This window comes from Emydura macquarii, unplaced genomic scaffold (genome assembly GCF_026122565.2).
Source record: "Emydura macquarii macquarii isolate MOO-44397 ecotype Brisbane River unplaced genomic scaffold, CSIRO-AGI_Emac_v2 contig_1070, whole genome shotgun sequence".
Taxonomy (NCBI): domain Eukaryota; kingdom Metazoa; phylum Chordata; order Testudines; family Chelidae; genus Emydura; species Emydura macquarii.
Window position 1 is genome coordinate 1,331,778 of NW_027131207.1, and position 22,974 is coordinate 1,354,751.

At 39.8% G+C, this 22,974-nt stretch overlaps 1 protein-coding gene across 3 annotated transcripts in view; it reads right to left on the reverse strand.

The window, feature by feature from the left end:
- The window catches only part of ASMTL (acetylserotonin O-methyltransferase like), a 39,309-nt gene extending 22,581 nt beyond the window's left edge, over positions 1 to 16,728 (reverse strand). Inside the window, exons 1-7 of one of the 3 annotated variants that reach the window (XM_067545720.1) lie at positions 16,535 to 16,728; positions 13,782 to 13,913; positions 11,687 to 11,734; positions 10,870 to 10,934; positions 6,123 to 6,184; positions 2,982 to 3,090; positions 1,698 to 2,124 (exon numbers count right to left, since the gene is read on the reverse strand). In XM_067545720.1, coding sequence (XP_067401821.1) covers positions 1,698 to 2,124; positions 2,982 to 3,090; positions 6,123 to 6,184; positions 10,870 to 10,934; positions 11,687 to 11,734; positions 13,782 to 13,913; positions 16,535 to 16,627 — 936 coding nt within the window. In that variant the 5' untranslated portion in view covers positions 16,628 to 16,728. Of the gene's footprint in view, positions 1 to 1,697; positions 2,125 to 2,981; positions 3,091 to 6,122; positions 6,185 to 10,869; positions 10,935 to 11,686; positions 11,735 to 11,844; positions 11,926 to 13,781; positions 13,914 to 16,534 lie in introns of those variants that run through there. The other 2 variants (XM_067545722.1, XM_067545721.1) reach the window with 2 other exon arrangements.
- Positions 16,729 to 22,974: the final 6,246 nt, after the last annotated feature.

Genomic DNA, 22,974 nt, shown 5'->3' on the forward strand with positions numbered 1-22,974 from the left:
GCAGAGATAAGATGGGATTTGCCCAAGATCACAGAGTCAGTGTCAAAATTGGGATTAGACTTCAGAAATCCAATCCTGTGTCCACTGAAGTCAATAGCAACCTCCCATTGCCTTCAGTGCAGCCAAGATTTCACCCCAGGAGTTTCTGGTTCAGAGTTTTGTGACGAGACCACATATCTCTCTGTTTCCAGTTAGAATAACTGGCATTTATTTGATCTTTTCTTTTTTCACTGCTGTCACCTTTTCTTTAGCTGCCCTAGTCTGGCTCTGAGTAGGAGACTTGGTGATTCAAAATTATCCATGTATCTGTTTCCAGTCACATTTGACTGCTACAATGCATATGAATATTAGCTTCTATGCACGTCTTCATGAGGCCCAACACAAGCTACTTACATTGTGATCATCAGCTACAGACCTGGTTCACACACAAGAGAGTCTTAGAGAAGTATTTCAGTGAAAAGTAGAGAGAAACACAAAATCTGAGCAATCAAGAGAAGGAGGGTCTTAGAGGAAACTACAATACAAATACATGAAAGGATAAAGGCTTGAGGTAAAGCACAGTAGGCATTAGATATATATTTAAAATTATATATAAAACATTTTTTTTTAAAAGGGGCATTTTAAAGTGTTACCTCTGCAGAAATTAAACAGGGAGAGTTCACTAAAAAAGTTACATAGAAAGTTCAATTGTCCTCTGAAGTGTTATTGTGCCAAACATGGAGGTTAAATTAAAATAATTACAATGAAAAAGAAGAAGGATTTTAATATTGCTTCAAGTGCAAATCTCAACACAACCTTAACTATGGAGAAGAGTCAATACAAATATTTCCATAATATAGATTTCTCTCATCATTTACATTTTGTTTTAGATGATATTTCTGATTACTATTAAATAAATGTTACTTTGTGAATGGTCTTACAGCTTTTCCTAACAAATGTTACAAATATGTATAATATTTTAACAGTTATGTAATTAGATCTTTCCTCTTTGTATACATGTTCCTGTCCCATCCTGATCCCCAACCCCATCTCTCCTTTGTTCCCCTACTTTCAGAAATCATTGGGAGATACAGGTGCTCAATACCTGTTAGTAAGTAAACTGTACTAGTACATTTATTCAGTGGCATTCTACATCAATGTTTCAGCGGGGCATTGCTGTTTGCCTTAAATCTAAGTGTGCTTGTTATTAAGGCACTTCCAAAGATGTTCTTCCATGCAGTGAAGTGGCTGGCAAAGTTAATCAACAAAATTATGCTGCTGCTCTGGAATGTCACATACAAATATGCATGTACAATATCTGTATCACTTAAAGGCACTTTTCAAAATGCTCCTAGGCATTCTGCTCTACTTGCTAACCCAGTGAAGTAAATCGCTGAGGCTATTGTTGTTTTGAAGCCTCTTACTGGAATGTGTGCTGGTACTACAGCCTGGGTCACTGGTGCAGCTGCTGGAAGATACCATTATCTTGCGTAACGTGCACAGAATCAGAATATTAGTAAAATAAATGTATTTGATCATTTTTTTTGAATGGGGCTATTCCCCATACACATTTGCAGTAGGGTTTCCACTGTTTTTATTGCGAGAACCTTCAAAACACATAAAAATATTTAAAAATACAGATTTGAATTTTATTAGATCATCAGTGTGAAGATTAGATCAAGGAAAGGTTTTTTTTTTGGTTTGTTTTGTTTTTTTACCTTTGAAGCTCTGAAGCCGTCCATAAGTTCTATAATTTTAGATGGGAATTTGGCTGGATAGCCCATCACTCCACTCTGATTTTCCACAGCCGCCGTACAACTTGGTTTGATGCCATAACAGTTTACTGGAGTATGAACAGATCCAGAGAGGGGTATCCCACTCCTGTCTAATTTGTTAGCACTTTTATGACGCATGGGATTTGAAGAGTCACTCTCTCCATCGCTGAGGTTCTCAAAAGTCTCGACGGAGGGGATAGAGTCATACTTTGTATGATGTATGGTATGTTTCGGGGGTGGATAATACAACTCCGCTAACTTTTTGCAGAAGTGATTCAGAGGAAATCCAACCACGTTCAGGAAGTCTCCATGAACATATTCTACTAACATTCCACCAAGGGCCTGGATTCCATAACCACCAGCTTTGTCCCTGGGAGGGGGGAGAAATATAGATTTAATTAAGATAATGGTTAAGAGTGAATGTAGGGGCGGAGAAAAGGAATAACCACTTAGTACCGATTATAGATCTAGGCCTATAAACATGTTTCATAAGGACAGAAATGGCAGAACCTCGCAGTAGTTGAATTAGTGTGTTAAAGCTAGAAATGGATTAAACCTAATTGTGATGGTCCCGGTTCAACACCGCAGCTTTTAAATCACAACAGTAACGCTCTGCTCTTTCACTACATAATACCAGACAATCAAGTTCAAATGAGAATAGCCCATATTCAACTCTGGTGTAACTCTATGGAAATCAAGGAGATTCTGGCCCTTGACTAGCGCTCTTAAGAGCTACAGTAATTTAAATAATAATAATTTGGCCCAATTACTTCATATATCCTAAATAGAGTGATTTTGGAGATCCAGGTTTGGAGATGCTCTGTTTCATTGCTCACTGAAGTCAGTAGAAGGGTTCCAATTATCTTCATTGGGATCAGGCACTGATTGAACTAAAACTGGGCTTAAAACAGAATAGTGCACAATTCCACTGTGCAATCCATTGCCTGAGCTTTCAAATTAAGAGACTATTGAAAAAAAAAAAAAAATACTGCTAGCACACTTGAAAAGATTGGGTTCAGAGTTTCCGTCCTGTGAATTCAAATGCTAGTCGATGTTGGGAATGCAACATTAACTTCATTTTTGTCTCACACAGCACATCAGCGACTGCATATACACATGGCCAATTTCCCCCAAACACTTGGCATACTGCTTCCTGTGTACTGGAGGCCAACAGTGTCATAAGGCCTACACTTAAGTTAGGTGTGCTGCCTTCAGCAGCCTACTTACATTGGTTCTCCACTATGAATATATTCCCATAAAAGCTCCTCAGATAGTTCAGCAAATTTAACTTTTGTCTCTTCATAAAAATCAGTGACTTCTGTCTCTAGACAATTATCTGCAACAAAAAAATCCCATTGTAAACAAAAATTGTAACATAAAAGAAATGAGACTAAAGGATAAAATAAATTTCGATAAATGTTTTATTGTTAGAATACACTGCACCTGACACTGTTCACCTGAGAAAATTGTTACACAGATTTTTGATTCTCTTTTAGGAAGACATGTATTCAAAAAGAGATGCTTTTAGGGTTAGTGGGCTCAAAATCTGACCTACTTTCCTGTCTCCCTCATTCATGGTTTTTGTCAGTGAAAGGTCCAGATTTCTGTATACATACACAAGACAAGGACTTACTCCCAAATGCAGTGGAATATTTATTCAAGAAAGCCAAAGTGAGTAAAATGCCACATTCTCTAAATCTGCAGTCACAGCTAGTAACTAGCTACCCAGGAGAAGGGGGGTGCATACTAGGACGAAATTTGAATAGGAGGACCTTATTCTGCCTTTATGGAATGCTTCCAGAATTAATTCCGTCATTGCATGACTATTGGTTGATTGCCAGCATTTGCAGAAAATCTGCCTCACTCAAAATCAGATTCAGTGGACATGCAAATCCAAAACAAAGAAAAATAAATACAGTAGTCACCCCACTAACATTGTGAATGGTGGTATATCCAGCAATATGTCACAGCATAAAACTGCAGCAGTGCATATAAGCACATGCAATAGCTGCAAGCAGCAGTCTCTATCATCCAGCAATCCCTACTGTCCTATCATTTCCTCTTCAGCAGCAGACAACCATGCAGAGCTGAAACACTCCCTTTAAGCCCTGACACAAGCACTTTTGGTTTCTGTAGCTGGAAGCTGGTCATGAGCAAACTGCAATGCAGAGCTGTGGAGAACTAGGTGCGGACTTAGCTGCATGGAAAAATGCCTTTTGAGTGCTGGAATTAGAGCATACGTGAGTTTCTCCAAGCGATCTGAACTATATTGCCCTACTTATACTGGTAACGAACCAAGCCCTAATTAATTTTATAGCATTATGTTTCCTTTCCTCTTCCCTACCAAACCAAGAGCAATATTTTTCTCTTATCTGCAGTGCAGATCGTTAACGTTCTGACAGCAGTTGAAGTTCCTTGGCAGAATATGTCAGAGATCTGCAGTATGGATCAGAAATAAAAATTTTAACCAAATGCTACAGTATGAGTAATGGAAAATATAAACATTTGTCATAAAGCAACTTATTGATTTCATCCAGATAGTTACACACAGTGAGTAAAAACAATTATACATAACTTATTAAACGTAAATTGACAATGTCCTTTCAAAATGACAATTTGGTCATTCAGTAACACAATGCTTATTAACAGGCTTTTTAATGATCTGCTAACTGAAAAATGGTGTGCTCCAAAAGCTTTTCCATTAATTGCAATATTCTGGGGAATATTTTTATTCTTCAAATGCTGCTTTGGCTTAAGTGCATATACTCAGACAAAAAGGAATCTGCTGGTATACTGTCAATAGTGCTGGATCGCTCCTCTACTTTCTTGTAAAAGTCAAAAGTAAAGTCAATATATTATTATTAATATAATATATTATTTTTTTAAAATGCTGTTTATCTGAACTCCTTGAGAGCCCCTTGAAAACTTTTTTACCGTAGTTTCTCCCTCCATTACTTGTGCACATTTTGTATATGGGCACAGGGATGCGGATACAATTGGTTTGGTTTTTAAAGATAAAAGCATTTGTTCTGAAAAAAGCTTTTCAGAAAGTTGTATGGAATTTGCAAACAGAGAAAGACGGGCAAGAGACCTGGACAAATTTCAGACAGCTGATACTTTTGGGAGTTCCATGGGTGAAAACATGATTTGACTGAAGTCAATGGGAGCTTTGCATCAAGTTCAAGGAGGCCGGGATTTTACTCCATGTGTGCAGTGACCGCAGGATGGAGTCCCTAGTCAAGTCAGAAGCCAGAATATTTATTATTGCTATTATCATACTGCCTAGGAGCCCTAGTCATGAACCTATTGTGCTAGGTGCTGTACAAACACAGAACAAATGAAGACAGTTTCTGCCCTAAACACCTTACAATCTAAGTATAAAACAAGAGACAACAGATGGATACAGACAGACCAATGGGGGAATACAAGGGAACAGTGAGACCCATATTGGTCAGCATAATTTGACAGAGAGACCCCTTACTGGACAGAAATCTACTCATTTTAATGAATGATCTAACAAACAAAATATGGTCCAAATGTATCGTAAACCCAGAACTGCATAGTTAAAAGTTAACAAGCCATTATTTCATTTAGCACTCAACAGAACTGTTTAGAACTGATATTAAAAACGGAAAAGTAATTTTCTAGAAATCCAGTCTCTTTACCACCTAGATATTAAGAAACGTGATAATATTTAACATACTTTAACAGCAGAGACTCTTCGTTCCCACCAGAATAAAGCTAAGGAAGGACATGACTATGGATCAGATTCTGCCATCTTTCTCATGTTCTCGTTTTTACTCTGAGCCGGATCCAATGTCCACTGAAATGAACAGGGAGATACTCCCTTTGACTTCAGTGGGTATTGGATCAGGCACTCTTGGAGTAGCCCCACTAATTTCAATGCAGATCGACTCTCATACCACTCTCATCACCATAATATCTGAGTGCCCTTTAGCAATGCATTAAGTAATGTGACTAGCATCTGTCACATGTAGTCCATTCCCTCCTCATCCTTTATGTGTAGCATTGTGCTGTTTGTAGGACTGTTTGTTTATTTTATTTAATTAGAGATAAACACTCCTCAGCAGGAGCACTGGAACTAGGGATGCTGGGATGAGGCAGCACCCCCTGGTTTGAAGTGGTTTCCATCCTATACAGGGCGTACAGTTTTGTTCAATGGCTTTCAGCACTCAACGCTACAAAAACTGTTCTAATGCCACTGCTCTTCAGTGTAGGAAAGGGGAACAGAATCAGTTGTTGTATGAAAGGGTTCCATCTTCACAATTAAAATAAAATGAGATAACATACTTCTATCAGAACATATGATTTTATCACATAGATATCTGTACAGTTCTCTGCAATTACCTTTACTGCTGCAATAAACAATGGCCACTCCCGTAAAGACACTGTGCTCCTTCCCACTCAACCTATGAGGGGAAAATGAAGAGTTATTATGTAAGTTGTATAAAGTCCCTTTCTCCTTATTTAACACATCACTGCATTACTATTTCACAGGTTTACAGATTGTTTTACAAATAAGGCAAAGGATACCACAGAAAAATACCAGGTCTGGTGTGTATCCTTATACACAAGACATTGGGTTTTGATTTTTCTTTCAGAAAGGTGAAGAGCTAAGACACAAAATGTTGCAGGAGGATTGGTAAAGTCACTGGAATCTTCCGGTGCTTAGTGTCCCCAAAGCATTAACACCTGCTGGCTGTTCAGTGGCCTAAAATATGCTCAGTTATATGGAGGTAAAATTAGGGGGAGGGGTTGTTTTATTATTTTAAAGTACCAGGGGAGAACTGACAGTCTCACGAGCAAAACAGGAACATCACCATCATAAATGACATCGTGATAGGCAGCTTCTGCAAAAAGATCATCCATCAAGGGCTACAAGCTTTCCTCCTGCTGAATGGGAATACCGGTACCTTACTACACCAGTATTCCCATTTATTTCAACTGGGCTATTGATGGAGCAAAGTACCACTCAACTCAACTGAGAGTGGCAGAATGAGGCTCTAAAGGGGAAGGAGAATGGACTATCCTTGCACCTGCCTAGGGATGATGTTTTCAAAGAATGGCTGAGAAATATTGGCAGGGAAGTGTGGGAAGCTTGAGTTGGTATTGCTTATTTTGTCGTGAAAAGACTTTACGCTCCTGAGTAGATAACTACCCTCTTTTCATGGAACATTTAAAAAAAAAAAAAAGAGAGAGAGAGAGAGAGAGAGAGAACTGTACAGTTCACAGGTCAGATGTGTAAGCAGAACCAATGTAAGTAAATGCAAGAAAGTTTAAATTCTTAGAGAGTCTGATTATGAAATAGTATCCTAAGGCTGAATTGTGATAACCTTACTCGTTTCAGTTAGCACCTCCCACCCTAGGTAGTCCCTTTGAAGTCAACTACTTGTGAAGCGACTGTTTGCGAAGTATGAAATTACTCAATATAAGTCTTCTCCTCTGCCCCTTGGCAGTCTGTGTAGCTGATTATGACGACAAGAGTTTATCCCGCTAGCACTGGATGCAAAATGACCCCAACATAGATTACCCTGAAAAAAAAAAAGTTTTAAAATATATTGCACATTCACATGTTTTAAAAGTTTTGGGATGATGTCTCTTTTTAGTAATGTAACTCACAAGAGAGTTTATTTTAATTCTGACCCGCAAACATTTTTATAAGTTTAGTTCAAAAGTGACCATTTTCTGGAACTCACTAAAGAAAGGTGATATAATTTCAAGCAAAATTATGTACTAAACTAGGAGACCTTTTCCAGTCAGGCTCCTTCATGAGTTTGGAAGGGTATGTTTGGTCTCCTGATAATATCATATTCTGCTCTTACTCATTCCCTCTGACCAGCCACTCATTTTTATGGCTCCACCAAGTGGAGAAACCGAATTCTTCTGCTCAAAATCTAAATTAGAACCACAGAGCAAAGATTCCAGAAAGCTATATGCTGTGTTCAGTCTAATGAATTTGTCCTCTATTAGTCTGTCTCTTTCACCAGGTCATATTCAGTAAGTCTTATGTCACTCTAAATTTGCCACAAAATAGAAGAATGATCACCAGACTTTTCACATATCATTTTTTAACAAAGGCATCATTTTATTTTAAAAACGGTAGAATGGCAGCCTTGAGGAAATGTGACCTTGTAACCTCCTACTTACTGATCCCACCTGAGTAATCCAGAGCTGCCCTCCTCCCACACATCTACTGTAGACAAGTATTTCTTGGTTTATGAATTATTGCAGTGTATTTCTTATCTTGATGAGCCATTCTTTTTAGGTGACAAATCTGAGGAACTGTCCCAGATTGAGGTGTCAGTACAGGAGGTTTTGGAACAAACTGATAAATTAAACAGTAATAAGTCACCAGGACCAGATGGTATCAACCCAAGTGTTCTGAAGGAACTCAAATATGAAATTGCAGAACTACTAACTGCAGTATGTAACCTATCCTTTAAATCAGATTCTATACCAGATAACTGGAGGATAGCTAATGTGATGCATATTTTTAAAAAAAGGCTCCAGAGGCGACCCCAGCAATTACAGACCAGTAAGCCTAACTACAGTACCAGGCAAATTGGTTGAAACTATAGTAAAGAACAGAATTATCAGACACATAGATGAATATGATTTGTTGGGGAAGAGTTAACATGGTTTTTGTAAATAGAAATCACGCCTCACCAATCTACTAGAATTCTTTGAGGGGGGTAAACAAGCATGTGGACAAGGGTGATCCATTCTAGTGGATATAGTGTACTTAAATTTTCAGAAAGCCTTTGACAAGGTCTCTCACCAAAGGCTCTTAAGCAAAGTAAGTGGACTTGGGATAAGAGGCAAGGTCCTCTTCTGGATCAGTAAGTACTTAAAAGATAGGACACACAAGGCAAGAATAAACAGTTTTCAGAATGGAGAGAGATAAATAGTGTGTCCCCTAGGGGTCTATACTGGGACCAGTACTGTTCAACATAAATGATCTGGAAAAAGGGATAAACAGTGAGGTAGCAAAGTTTGCAGAAGATACAAAAATATTCAAGATAGGTAAGTCCAAAGCAGACTGTGAATAATTAAAAAGGGATCTCACAAAACTGAGTGACTGGGCAACAAAATGGCAGATGAAATTCAATGTTGATAAATGCAAAGTAATGCACATTGGAAAATATAATCTCAACTATTCATTTAAAATGATGGGTTCTAAATTACCTGTTCCCACTTAAGAAAGAGATCTTGGAGTCATTGTGGATAGTTCTCTGAAAACATCCACTCAATGTGCAGCGGCAGTCAAAAAAAGCTAACACGATGTTGGGAATCATGAGGAAAGGGATAGATAATAAGACAGAAAATATCGTATTGCCTCTTTATAAATCCATGGTACGCTCACAGCTTGAATACCTCGTGCAGATCTGGTCGCTCCATCTCAAAGAAGATATATTGGAATTGGGCAACTAAAATGACTAGGGGTATGGAAAATGCGGAGAGATTAATAAAACTGGGACTTTTCAGCTTGGAAAAGAGATGACTAAGGGTGGATATGTTAAAGGTCTATAAAACCATGACTGGTGTGGAGAAAGTAATTAAGGAAATGTTATTTATGCCTTCTCAAATACAAAAACTAGGGATCACCAAATGAAATTCATAGGCAGCAGGTTTAAAATGAACAAAAGGAAATATTTCTTCACACAACACACAGTCAAACTGTGGAACTTCTTGCCAGAGGATGTTGTGAAGGTCAAGACTATAACGGGGTTCAAAAAAGAACTAGAAAAAATCCTTGGAGACTAGGTCCATCAATGGTTATTAGCCAGGATAGGCAGGGATTGCTGTTTGCCAGAGGCTGGGAATGGCCAACAGGATGGATTACTTGATAATTACCTGTTCTATTCATTCCCTCTGAAGCACCTGGCATTGGCCACTGTTGAAAGACAGAATACTGGGCTAGATGGACCATTAGTCTGATCCAGTATGTTCATATGTTTGGTCTTAGATTAAAAGCTTACATCTGACAAAACTGGCACGTAACACATTTGCTTTGATGACATTTTTCTACTGTGTTACTTAAATGTTTGTTGCCAGAGTTTTTTTTATTCAGAACTGCAAACCTTTAAGGGAAAAAAATAGATGACTGAGTTGCTCTTGGAAGGCAAACTTGGTTCCTTCAGATGAGATACAATCTGAATTCTCCTTCAAATCTCAGGACAGGGTAACAGGCCTAACAGCATTAGAGCTTTAATAGATCAAGTGACAATCAATTCAAGTGTTCTAGCCTGTTAACAGGCTATAGTACTGTGTAACTGGGGCTTATTAAAAATGATGAGCTACATAAAGAAATAATTGTGTTAGTGAAATAGCTTGCATAGGGTAAGAGACTGAAAAATGGGGAAGAGGCCATTATTAAGCTCAAATGGTTGAAATACATTCAATGGAGAGAAATGGAAGCCTGAGATGACTTAAGGACCCCAATGTATGACAAGAGAATAAGATATGATAGTACACAAAAGCAAAATTTTGCTCTTGGTTAAACCCAAGTAAATCCAGAGTACTTCTATCAAAAGGAATGTTTGCTGGTGTAAAGGAGAGCACAATATGGCTCCAAATAAAGGAATTCATGATTAGTTTTCTTGTAGTTCACACATCACGCAAACTGCACCTGAAGAGAGGCAAAGGACCAATATAAAATGTCTGCGCTGCTAAAGAATTTTATTATTAAGGAAGTCAATAGTAAAAAAATCATCAATGCAAAGGAAGTTATCCTAATGATACTAATGAAACATTGTGGTTGAGACTTTGGAAGGACACAAGTCAGGAAATTCAAAGTAATGGATCCTAAGCACATCATATTTGACATCCCTTGTACATATTAATAATTTGTAATAACACTATTTATAATCTTGTATTATCGTACTGCCTAGGAGCTCCAGTCATGGACCAAGCCCCCGCTGTACAAACACAGAACAAAAAGATGGTCCTTGCTCCAAGGAGCATATATGTTAACTTTTACTCATCTCTGTGCATAAGTGTTATAGAATTTGCAGTTACTGTGTTGCTGCAAAACACATTGCCTGATTGAAGAATTGCCTGATTAATTCATTTAACCTTATTTTAAACGACAAACCTTGACAGCATCTCATATGCATCTTGTTTATCAACTGGTTTCTCCAGAATCTGTTTCTCCACAGTCTGAAATGGAAAGAGAAAAATACTCTGCTGTGTATCTCTAATATGCTGAAATTGAGATCAGTCACATAGACTTTTCAAACCGTGATTTCAGCCAGCCCTGCAAGCAACATCAATCTACTGAAGAGTATCCTGTTAAGTGTCATATAATGATACTGACCTCCTTTGTAAAGCTTTTTGAGACCTATGGATAAAAAGCACTAAATAAGAGCTAGGTATTATTAAGAAACTTGAAGACTTGAGCCTTCTATCTATTAATAGAGCAAATACCACCAAAGCAAGCTTCCCTCAACCCTGCAGCTGCCCAAAGGATCTGCAGAGGTAAGTGGCTAATTCAGTGTCTATCACAATTCATTCTTTGCCCTCTTTGCTGAGGCTACCAGTAAGAGTGCCATTTGTGGTGGCTGTTAAAAATGTCCTAAATGGCACTGCTTAGGTGGTGCATGTTTCCTTATGCTCATAGCTGTCAAATAACCGAGTATCTCTTCCAACATATTAGAGAGCCTGACACTGATTATGGCATATGGAGTAAATCTTAAAAGAAAAATAGTGGTGGAAACCCTGTCACTTGAGACGTTTCAAACCAGACTGGATATTACAAAATATACTGGAGGGACAATTCTGCATTGACGGGAGGATGGACTAGATGACTTTTCCATTTTTAAATTTCTATGAAGTCAGACCCCAACAACAGAGTTTTAGCCACTGGTCAGATGTGATTCAAACCTACTGCTAAAATACATAAGAATTCTTACCACAATGGTATCTGCTCCTATAACAATATCTGGAGTTCTGAGGTGTTTCTGGAAGATAAGGAGACAAAAAAAAAAAAAAAAAAAAAAAAAAAAAAAGGTAAAACAAACAAACAAACAAAAAAACCCAGAATATCCAACCCAAGAAACTGTAGCTTTACCACTTGAAAGGTACTGATCCAAATGTATCTAAGAGGGAGGTGTAGTCTATGCATCCTTTACAGAATTGTAGTCACTTATACCTGTGAAAAAACAGGGAAAGCAAAGACTGTGGGCAGAAATAACTGAGGGTACGATTTTGCCTGTGGAACTTGAGTTGAGTTCTTTCCTGGATGCACTTCATCATCAATATAACTCTCTGAGCTCAGGTTTAGTTTCAAGGCTGACAGTTACTAAACAAACTTTTTTTTAAATAAGCCAATTGGATATGGAAATCATTGAGACACATTAAACTTGGAGTCCCATAATCTCATTTTTATAGAGATATTATTTAGATGAGCACTGCTCCTTAAGTGTACTTGCATACCTCTCAGTCACCTGAATTTAAACTTATTCGGTCATTAATAGGAGTTCTAAGGTTTGGTTTCATAGGATTCTCTCAGACCTTTCCTTCTTCTACATTTCATTTGGGTGATTTCAGACACTAACCCTACAGTTTATCATTTTATGATGTAACATGGCTAAGATTTACGTTTATTCATTGTTTGCAATAGAAGCAACTGTTGATATAAATTTACTGCTTTTTAAGGCAGCTTGTTTTCCTGAATAAAGAAGGCTCTAGTCATAAAATATTAGTTAAGAATTAATACAGCAAATGAGAGTGGGAAACAGTATAAGATTTGATTTCTTAATAGAAAGTGACAGCACTAACATACTGATGAGTTTTAAACAGTACAGCTACATCTATATGCCACTTAACTCATCATATATATAGGAAGGGTTCAAAATCCTTCCAGATGGATTTAAGAAAAATATGAAGTAGCATGAAAATGTTTAATAATATTCCACAATTACAGTCCACTATATTCTTGTTAAGGTTTAAAATCCACTCTCCTAATATCACACCATAATCTGAAAAAGAAATTGACACAAGCAGATATAATCTGTTGTAATCATTTACATAGGAGATAATTCAATATTTGCTTTGGCAGACAGCATCGGTTGGCAACAGTGAAACTTCAGTATATGTGAATCAAACTCAGAAAAGGATTGTCTCTATTCCTCTCTTCCAGAGGAAGATAATTAAGGAAAAGTTTGCAGATGCACGTCAGCACCAAATTACATCCTATGAGGGTTTTTTTTTTTTTTAAACCTAATTAGTTAGGCTTCAGACTTGGTTGTGACACAGAACCAGCCTTAATCGTTGTGGTGGAGTACACCAGGGCAATGGGCAGAAGTCAAATATCTATGCCGCTGATGATAAATCTATCACTGGATTTTGACAACACTGATCACAAGACTCTGTTGGCTTGATGCTGGAACAAGAAGAGAGGCAGACCAAGTTGACGTAGTCCATTGTTTTCAGAAAGAGGTTAGAGGGCTGTGTACTGGGCAGCTGGTTTTTTGCTTCATTTATGAAGGCCCACATTGCTCACTCCAGTCACGCCTCTTGTTCAATCAATAAGTGAAGCCACTCAGAGATGGTAAGGCACTATGGGGTATAGTGTCACCAGCATGCCAACGACACTCAGGTCTAGATCTCCTCATAGGACCTAAATGGAATTGCATCTCTGCTCACCAAGTGCCTGGAAATCCTGGACAAAGTCTAACTATTCGAGACTCAGTTTGTATAGTTGGCTGTTGGCAGGGCTTGGCAATTATATCTCAATTTAGAGCTTCCGTCTGCTGTCAGAGCTGTCTGTAAACCGTGTTTTGGCTTTCACAAACTGAAGGCACTGGACTTTTTTTTTTTAGCAAGTCTAGTCCATTTTAACTGATAGTTGCCACTACAGTGACATAGGGTAAAATGTGTCTGTTTACTTTAAAGGATGTAAATGCTTCTGTATACTTACTACCTTGTAAGTGCAGGTAACAATAATAAGAGTCAGTCAAATTTTGTGTGGTGGGTGTTTTCTATCAAAATAGCTGACAGACTCACTAGATGCATTCTATTTGCCACTTCAAGTGCCTTCTGCTTTGCTGTTTCTATGGCATATTCATAAGGGGCTGCAAAAGATGACTTCTCAAGTGTCTCTTTAAACCAGGATGGAACTACCTCAAATCGGAGACCCTACAATATACAAAGGAAAAGCAACATAGTGAGCATCATGAAGTGTTTTGAAAGGAACCTGTAAAAATAACAGATTTAGTCATCAAAAAAAAGAGCAAAATCCACTATAACTTTTTTGTTACATCTCATTTCCTCTACTGTGTAAATTATAGTTAATCATACAAATAGTAAATTAGAATAGAGTGGAAGTTAATCTGAGACATACCAGTGAAAGCCATCTACTTATTTATTTTTAAAGATTAACCTACTATAAAATGCCAAGCATCTTCAAGAAAGGAAGAAACATAAATATTGGTAACAACATATAAACAAATTGTAGAACTACAAATCTAGTGCAAACACTGCAAACTTCACTCATTCAGTCAGCAGTATGCAATCAAAATTAAAACAAAAACAAAAAAGAAACCTAAATTCCCACTGTGTGTGTTTCATCTGAGAAGCAAGAACTCTGTTGCATTAAATTGTTTTGAATTTACTCTTAATATACAAACATCTCAAGACAAAGGCAAGAAAAACTAGCCAGGAAAAACTAACTTTTACACTTGGTGTATTTATAATCATTTACTCTTATCAGCTATGCACTTAACAACCCAACCATGAATGCACAACATCTTTCTCCTTCAGGGTCTTCTATAACACCTATCATGGTAGTATCTGTGTGCTTCCCAGGTAAATTAAATTAGATCTGTGTGGTGTAATCTTTAGTGGATATAATCTTGGCATTGGCATTTACTGGTGCGGCACAGTGGATAAATCTGTGTAAGTAGGAGTTTTGTTACACTACATTTAACTGAAACACAACTATCAAATGTATGCTTAGACGTAAACATTCACATGTAGCCAGAAATACACAGTTTTGTCACTGCACAGGGTTTGTCTGTTTAAACCGGAGATTTGGAATGGCTCTCTCATTACAAGAGGTAAATTGCTTTGATCACCCATTCTCACCGACTGTCATTAGGCCCCAAGTACCCAGCTTTCATCCACCTCCCCCATTGTTCTCTATGCACTTGTATATTTATATGATGCTCCTATGTTTCTCATTTCTACCTCTGCATCTGAAGAAGTGAGCTGAGCTTCACGAAAGCTTATGCCTGCTAAAATTAAATCTGTTAGTCTTTAAAGTGCCACAGAACTCTCGCTGTTTTTGCTGTATACAGACTAACACAGCTACCCCTCTGGAACTCTTATACTATATTATTGCATCTGAAGTCACATTAATTTTCAGGAAGAATAAGAGTTTCAGAAGCTTCACAAACGCATTTCTGAAGTTTAACATAGACAATGGCTGCAGTTAACACTACTGGTAGGTATGAGTCCTTGACATATCAATACCATTTTTATCCATCTTCTGTTGACTATGAATATACGTTTTCACCAACTCCTCTGAACTTTCCTACTATGCAATATTAATCATTCCAGCACTCACTACACTTTATGTATCCTTTAATCCATGCACCTATTTTACTGCATTCCACTAAGGCTAATAAGTATATGAAATAAGTTACCAAATAAACATTGAAGCAATGAGTATAACTGAATTGGAAGGACACAGATTTGTTTTTAGAGAAAAGGCGATTTAAGGACCAAGCAGGGGAGAAGAAAGCGTGGCTGAGAAAAAGGTTTATTGGGATTATGTGATGTGATCTAGTGCACACACACTCCCCTGCAAATAAAAAGATAGCATTGTTTGTCTGATTTTACTTCCACCCATCACCTTTAATTTGAAGTATTGATCAAAATGTGTGCAACACAACTCTCTACATGAAGTGTAAAAATAGAATACAAGTCCCATGGATACTGTGACACTATCTGACTAATATAAACACTTAACAGAGCTTTTCAAAAAGTCCTGAAAGGAAGCAATGCAAAACCAATACACAGGGCCACATCTTCTACTGGTGTAAACTGTGAATCCACTATTTAACACCAGGTGAGCTCTGGTATACTAGATTCTATTCTTATACACCCTTTCCGCTGACAATAGTACCAAGATAAAGCAGGTTACTATTTTAGCTGCCAAACATCCCTCCTCCTAAGTCCTTTGTTGCATGTGTGGAGAGCACCTCAGAGCTTGACCTAACAAGTTTTCCTTCAGCTTCCTCGCCCCATTTCCCAGCTGCATAAGCCGCCTCCCACCGCTAAGACTCTTCTCAAATGGAATTTATTTAAAAAAAAAAAATGAGTTTCTTCTGGTCACAAATAAGCCCACAAACCCACGTCTTAATTAAACCTGTCGAGGCAGCAGCAACAACAGAGAAGGGAGGGGGAATAAAGGCCACTTGGCCGACTGTTAAATCGCTCTCCTGTTTGCGCACAGAGGAGCCAGGCTGCTGCAGGGTCACTGCCAGGGAGCCATGAGGGAGGCTCAGGCACCGGGCGTGGCTGGGCATCGTTGCAAAGTGAAAAGGCTCCTCTGGGTCCTTCCCACCTCGCAGCAAGATCCTAGGGGGGGGGTGTGCAGCCCGAGCGAGCCCCAGTGTCCACCCAGCAAGGAAACAGCTCCTTCCCGGGGGGCCCCAGGAGCCCAGTCCGCTGGCAGGAGCAGCAGGGGTGTCTCATTCCGCAGCGTAGCCAGACCCCGAGTGACCTCCACCCTCTACTGCCCGGGTCCCGCTCACCACGTTGGTGAGGATCTCCTGCCGGCGGGGGGAGGCGCTGGCCAGCACCACCCTCTTGCTGGCCAGCTTCCCGATCACCGGGTTCAGCGCCATGGCCGCGGGGCCGGCAGCTGCGGGGAGGAGGCGAGGCGAGGCGAGGCGAGCCGAGGCACGGTCCGCTGAGAATCTCCCCTGGAAAGCCGCAGCGCCGCGGTGCAGAGAGCGGCGCGTTTACATGGCGCAGCGAGCGGGGCGGAGCCGGGCACAGCGACTCGCCTCCAGCCGGGGAAGGCGGGCCCGCCCGGTACGCTGCAGGGGAGGCCGCAGCTGCAAGCGAAAGTTAGATCCGGGGGCGGGTAGTCCAGGAGAGTCAAGTCCTGTTTTTTTTTTTTTTACTTCTACGTATAGTACTGGGAACCTTAGGTGCTTAAAAATCATGATTCATGCCTCAAAATCAAGAGCCTGATTTGAAAATCATAGGCTTAAAAGGAGCAATAGTGTCGCTTTCTGGTTTCTGAACCCTTAGGGTACATTCACTTCGCATTTTCACCCTTCCTCTGTCACCACGAGGGCTAGCTTTTATTTATTATTATTATTATTTTATATGAAAGCTGAGCTTCACTTGCAATCTCTCAATTCCAGCTGCTGAGGCTTTCACATAAATGCCAAATCACATAAGACTCTTGATGAAATTGTGAGGGTTGGAAACACTGTATAAAAAAACTGTTCTGCGGAATGAATTCCTTTGAATAACACTGAAGGCAGGTCTACACACTTACTTCTATATAACTACTATAAAAATCCACACCCCTGAGGGATGCAGTTATACCAGCCTAACCGCTGGTGTAGACAGCACTATGTCAACGGGAGAGTTTCTCCCACCAACGTATCTACCACCTTTCGGAGGTGGTTTAACTACCCTGATGGGAGAAGTTCTCCTGTCATCGTAGGAGTGTCTGCGGTAAGGCCTTGTCTACAGTCACGGTTATGCCAGCAAAACTTTGTCGCTCCAGAATGTGAGAAAAAACACACCCCCAAGTGATATAAATTTTGCTGGCATAAGCGCAAGTGTAGCCACATTATGTAGGCAGGAGGAAGCTCTCCAATGGAAAGTGTTCCATAGGTCCTAATTTTAAAGGCTATATGTCAGTACTGTTATAAGTTTTATACTCAAGAGATAAGTCTTCCATAATGGGAACTGAGGATGTAAAATGGATGTCACATCCGTATAACTGATAAACATCACATAAACAGATATTTACATTATAATCGTGCCATGTCTTATAGAACTCATTTATCTGAAATCTAGGACACATGCTTCTAAAGCAGACACAACTCTTGTCGGTCTGGACCACTAAAGAGTGATCACTGTGGGCCTTCATCATCTGATAATGGCACTTGCCTGCCTCAGGGTCTAAACATATGTGGCCCTCTAGATGCACATGATTTGTACACATGTATCCCTTATTTTATTTCCATGTACATTCCTCTAAATCCAACACAGTACCATCTCTTTTGATCATTTAGGTGCATCCATGGGCATCAGAATGGCTTCTTTTATCATCAAACCCAGTGGGATTACTGGATAAACCCAGTCTATGGTGGCATTCTTGATGGTCAAAACAAAAGCAGTTACCATAGAATCTTTTGGGTCAAAGGAAAAATCTACCAACTCCCATCATAGGTTATGTTCTCTCTCAAATGGTCTCAAGTTCAATTTTAATAAGGCTGCTAATTATGCAGGGATAGCACCATGCCAACCTTCTCTAAGGAAATTCCCCACAGTGTCTGACAGCCATGAGTAGCTTGTACACAAGCAATGGCCCATGCTGTGTAACCTTGTAGCTTCTGTAGGCCGTTTAACAGAGTTAACTCATTTCCCTCCTCTACCTGAAACCATTCAGGTAATACCTCAGTTATCTTATACTCTAAATTGCTCATCTTCCCAAAGGAAGAAGTCAATGGTTAATTCAGAGAGTGTATGTCATGGCCCAGATTACTAATTTTTGTGGCCAAGCTCACTGCGTTTACTGCATTGGACATACCCAACCCTGTTCCAACACCACCTAATACTTTGGCTATTAAGTCATGCTTTCTTCTTTTTGCTTGGGATTCCCCCAATAACTTCCTTAGCCAAATTTTCCACCCTCGCAGCCATACTGAGGTGTATGGTCGGCATTTTCCATGAATTGAAGTGATGGACGTGGGCAATGGGACTGATACCTTGTATAAGACGTACTCTGGGTTACCCATTATCATTCTTTTACATCTTCCTTAACTACAACTGCTCCCACTTGGAATATGCAGGGCTGAGGTAGCACCTCTACTTGGACAGATGTATGAGCTCCATAAATGCTTGATGTGTGCCAAGTTCCTGTATCATTGTGCCATATGGTGACATTAAAAGTCCACTTGCAATGAGTGGTGAAAGCTCATTGTGGGATACTGAGGCATGGATTACCTCCACTGCTATAAGGACAATAACCAGGTACATCTAGAATATGGCCTGGTACATCTACTGTCCAATTCTGGTTAGGTGTATGCAGTCTTACAGTGACATTTGGAATATATCTCTGTAAGCTAATCATAGTTATTATTTCCATGGGACCCTCCTTTACCCTCTTCAGGACCTTCATACTCATGCAGGCACATCTGCCTATTCCTTGTACCTTTTGGGGTTGGGTACACCTAACAATGATTTGATCATATATTTCCCATTTACAAAGTGGTTTTCCCGACTGACCAAGATTACTGTTTGGAGGCATCTTGAGTCCCCTGACACTGATCCTGTACTTTTTTCATTTTCCATGCCAAGTAGCAGTAGTTTTTTTCTTCATGGACATAGACTGCTATGTCACCTCCAATTGCCAATGTGTATGGAAGGGTTACATTTTGAGGGGGTGAGGAGGTGACACAAAAATAGTGCTCCCCTTCTAAAACCATCAAAGTATCAATTACACTCCATACTTGCCCCAAACAGAATATAAGGCGATAGAGGTCCATTTTGCTATCTGTGGGAGAGAACATATCACAATTATGTACTGCTATGAGGCTCCTTTCTCAGTATCAGGTCTAGCTTTCCATAATTTTAGTTGGGAACTATGGAACCATTTCTTATATTTCCTGCCTTTCTTATTACTTAGTTCCTATTCATAGACGGTGGGACCTGCCTTACTTAAGATCCGTACCAGCCCCATCCACCTTGGGCTTAATGCATGTCCTGCTTCTGAATAGTTTCCAACTTTCCACTCAACCATCTTTAAGTTGTACCCTAGCCTCTTGTCCATGCTCCGCATTTTGGCTCTCAACTGGTGGGCAACTCATTTCTGGATCTCATAAATGTTTTCCAACAGTTTGGACACAAACTCATCCATTTACAACCAAAGCTGAAATGCGTCTGGTGGAACTTCACCTTCCACCCTCCAAAGTTCGGGTGTTCACATTTTCCTCCCGGTGAAAACATCATGGGGAGTGAACCCATGTGAATCCGCAGTAGACCTAACAGCCATCAGAATGAGAGCAAACTTGAGGTCCCAGTCCTTGCCAGATGTACACACCATCTTCTTCAGGGCTGTCTTCAGGGTTCTGTTTGATCATTCAACCAGCCCAGATGACTGCGGGTGACCAGCAACATGAAGCCTCTGCTTGATCCCTAGGGCTTGGCATAGGTGTTTCACGACCTCCCCGATGAAATGGTGGCCCTGATCCAAGTCAATGCACTCAAGGATGCCATACCCGGAGAATGTCTTGTTCATTAGGGTTCTTGCCATTGTCAGGGCCGTATTGTTGAAAGTGGTGTAGGCCTCTAGCCACTTACTAAAGGAATCCACCACTACTAGGAGATACCTTTTTCCTCTGCCAGTTTGAGGAAGTGGTCCTACATAGTCTATTTGGACTCGCTTCCAAGGTCCTACAATGGCCTGATGTTTCAAAGGCCCTTTGATCACTTTTCTGTCAGCATTATTACTAGCACAGTTTAAATATCTGTTAATAAATCACTCCACATGAACAGATATATTGGGCCACCAGGCCACTGCCAACAATCTTTGCAGTGTTTTGTCCTTGCCAGAATGATGTTGTTGATGCACTAGTTGAACCATCTCATCTCTAAGGCATGTGGGTATGCAAAGCACTGGAGCATCCTCTTCTGTCCCTTTCTTCTCTGCTAGGATCACTTCTTCTATGGTTTTGAATATCCTTCAACCTTGATATTCATGTTTATCAAGCATCTCCTGCATCTCTTTGTCCTTCTGTTGCACGTCTATAATGTCAGAGATGTCGCTTTCTTTCTTAGGTCTCTCCAGGCATGCTGGAGGGTTTAGGTCCTCCAGCTCCCTCCATACAGTCTCTGGTCCTAAATGTTCTGCTTCTTTGGCTAATTGGTGTGCTTGCTGGTTTAGCTTTGAAGCCAAAGAGTCGTTTTTCATGAGGGCCTTCACCTTATGCAGATACATGCTGGCTGTTCTATTTTTGGCTATCTTGTAGCCAGAGATTCTTCTTTAGTTGTCTAAATTGCCAAGGAGAGTGTTGAAATGGGGGCCTGCAGAAAAGCCTCATAAAGGGTTTTAAAAAAACGGTTCTGGGATTCATAGATTGAGTATTTGGGTGATTGAGAGGAGTCAGTATCAGGACATTTTATAACATTTGGAATGATGATTTGTTTTAGGAATAGGATTCTTAGGGATTAGTGGTAAGAAATATCCAGCAAGTGACAGTTGAGAATGGCAGTTGGAAGGGGGATTCCCTCGTCCTCACTCCTAGCCCCTCCCCTATCCATTTTGACATTCTCGCTCCTAACGTGACCCCTCCCCTACCCGAAACTGACAGCTATATATAGCCAACTGTCAGCAGGCTCAGCTTTGTAGGGAGCTGAGGTCACCTGAGCAAGAGAAGAGCTGACCTCCTGGAGCTGAAGAGAAGATGAAGAGCTGAAAAGAACCGGCGGCAAAGAAAGAAAGGAGCTTCGCGACAATACCTGAACAGCGGTGAGCACCACGGAAGCAAAAGTGCACCTGAGGCTTTGGACAACCGGGATAACTGAGTCCCCGCTCTGTGCCCGAGCCTGAGGTAGCTCTCTTAGCCATCTTTGGACAGAGCAGAAGGACCGTCCCTGAGGAACAGAGGGATGTTTTTAAAGGTTGTGTAAGTAAAAGGCCGCCTGAGACTGCATGTCAATAAAGTTGGATGCTTGTGGTCTGAGTGAGATTCTCCCTCTCTACCCATCCAGCAACCGCCTGGCCTAACGCTTGCTGGGTGACAGATTGTTAAGCATTTCTAATAATAATAATAATAATAATATATGTATAGAGTGTTATTAATTAATGTATTGTTAGATTAATAGCGGTAAGTATTATAGTGTTAAGTTAAAGTTTTTCTTATACCGTCTAAGTTCTAGTAATCTAAGTACTATTTTCTGTACTGTATATCTTCTAAATATATATATTGTTATGTGGTTACAAGTCATGCTTGATTTCTATCTCTTTCTATTTCATGTAACCATTCACTTTCTAAATAAACTTGGTATCTGTTTTCGAGGTATCACAGCTTATGTGTTCTATCTTGTTCGGCGGGCTGTATCCGTGTCCTTTCAAGGGAGGATTGTCTCCCTGGAAATTCCAGTAGAGGGAACTACCATACCAGTAGTTTTTAGGAAAAACAACATACAGTTTTTAGGGGTAATCCTGTACTCTGAAGTTCTCTGAGTGGTAAAAAATTGGCTTCCCTAAATTCTTTTAGGTAACAAATTGGCATCCCTGGGTGATAGGAGGAGAATTATACAATATATAATCTGGCATTTAAATCACTTCAGTAGACATCCCTTAAGGGGCCAACTTGTTACATTACTAATATAATTTCTCTCTCTATTGGATAAAGGACATAGAAATACAAGGGAGTGATACTTTGATACTTTTTCTCTTTTAATCTTTATATGCATATGCAATTTTTTAATCTTAGCTAGGAAATTTACTATATTAAACTGACAATTTAAAGATGAATATTAACAATAATTAGGAATAAATTTATTTAGGAATAAATAATCCTAAAAGATACTGAAGTCATCTGGGAGTGGGAGAATATACATTCCACCCAAGTGTAGGAAATAAGATCAAAAGTGTAAATAGGAACCTAGGATTGGCTTCCTAACCTTATATGTCCTAAGATAACTGGACTGGGGAAAGGATCAGTATAATATGGTGAACCAATCCCATAATTGTAGTAACTACTGCTGGTCTAGAAGACCCAAAATGTCAGGCTTTGGTCAGAATAATTCAGTAGTCAATGCTATGATTATAGAGGTTTGACACCAAGGAGGAAGCAGAAGGCCTTGGTGGTCAGGTTTTAGTATTATTTGGTTATGGAGGTTTGATGCTGAGGAGAAAGCAGAAGGCCTTAGAGGTCAGGTTTGTAGGATGTGTGATGCCAGGGAGGAAGCAGAAGGCCAGGAAGCAGCGGTCAGGCTT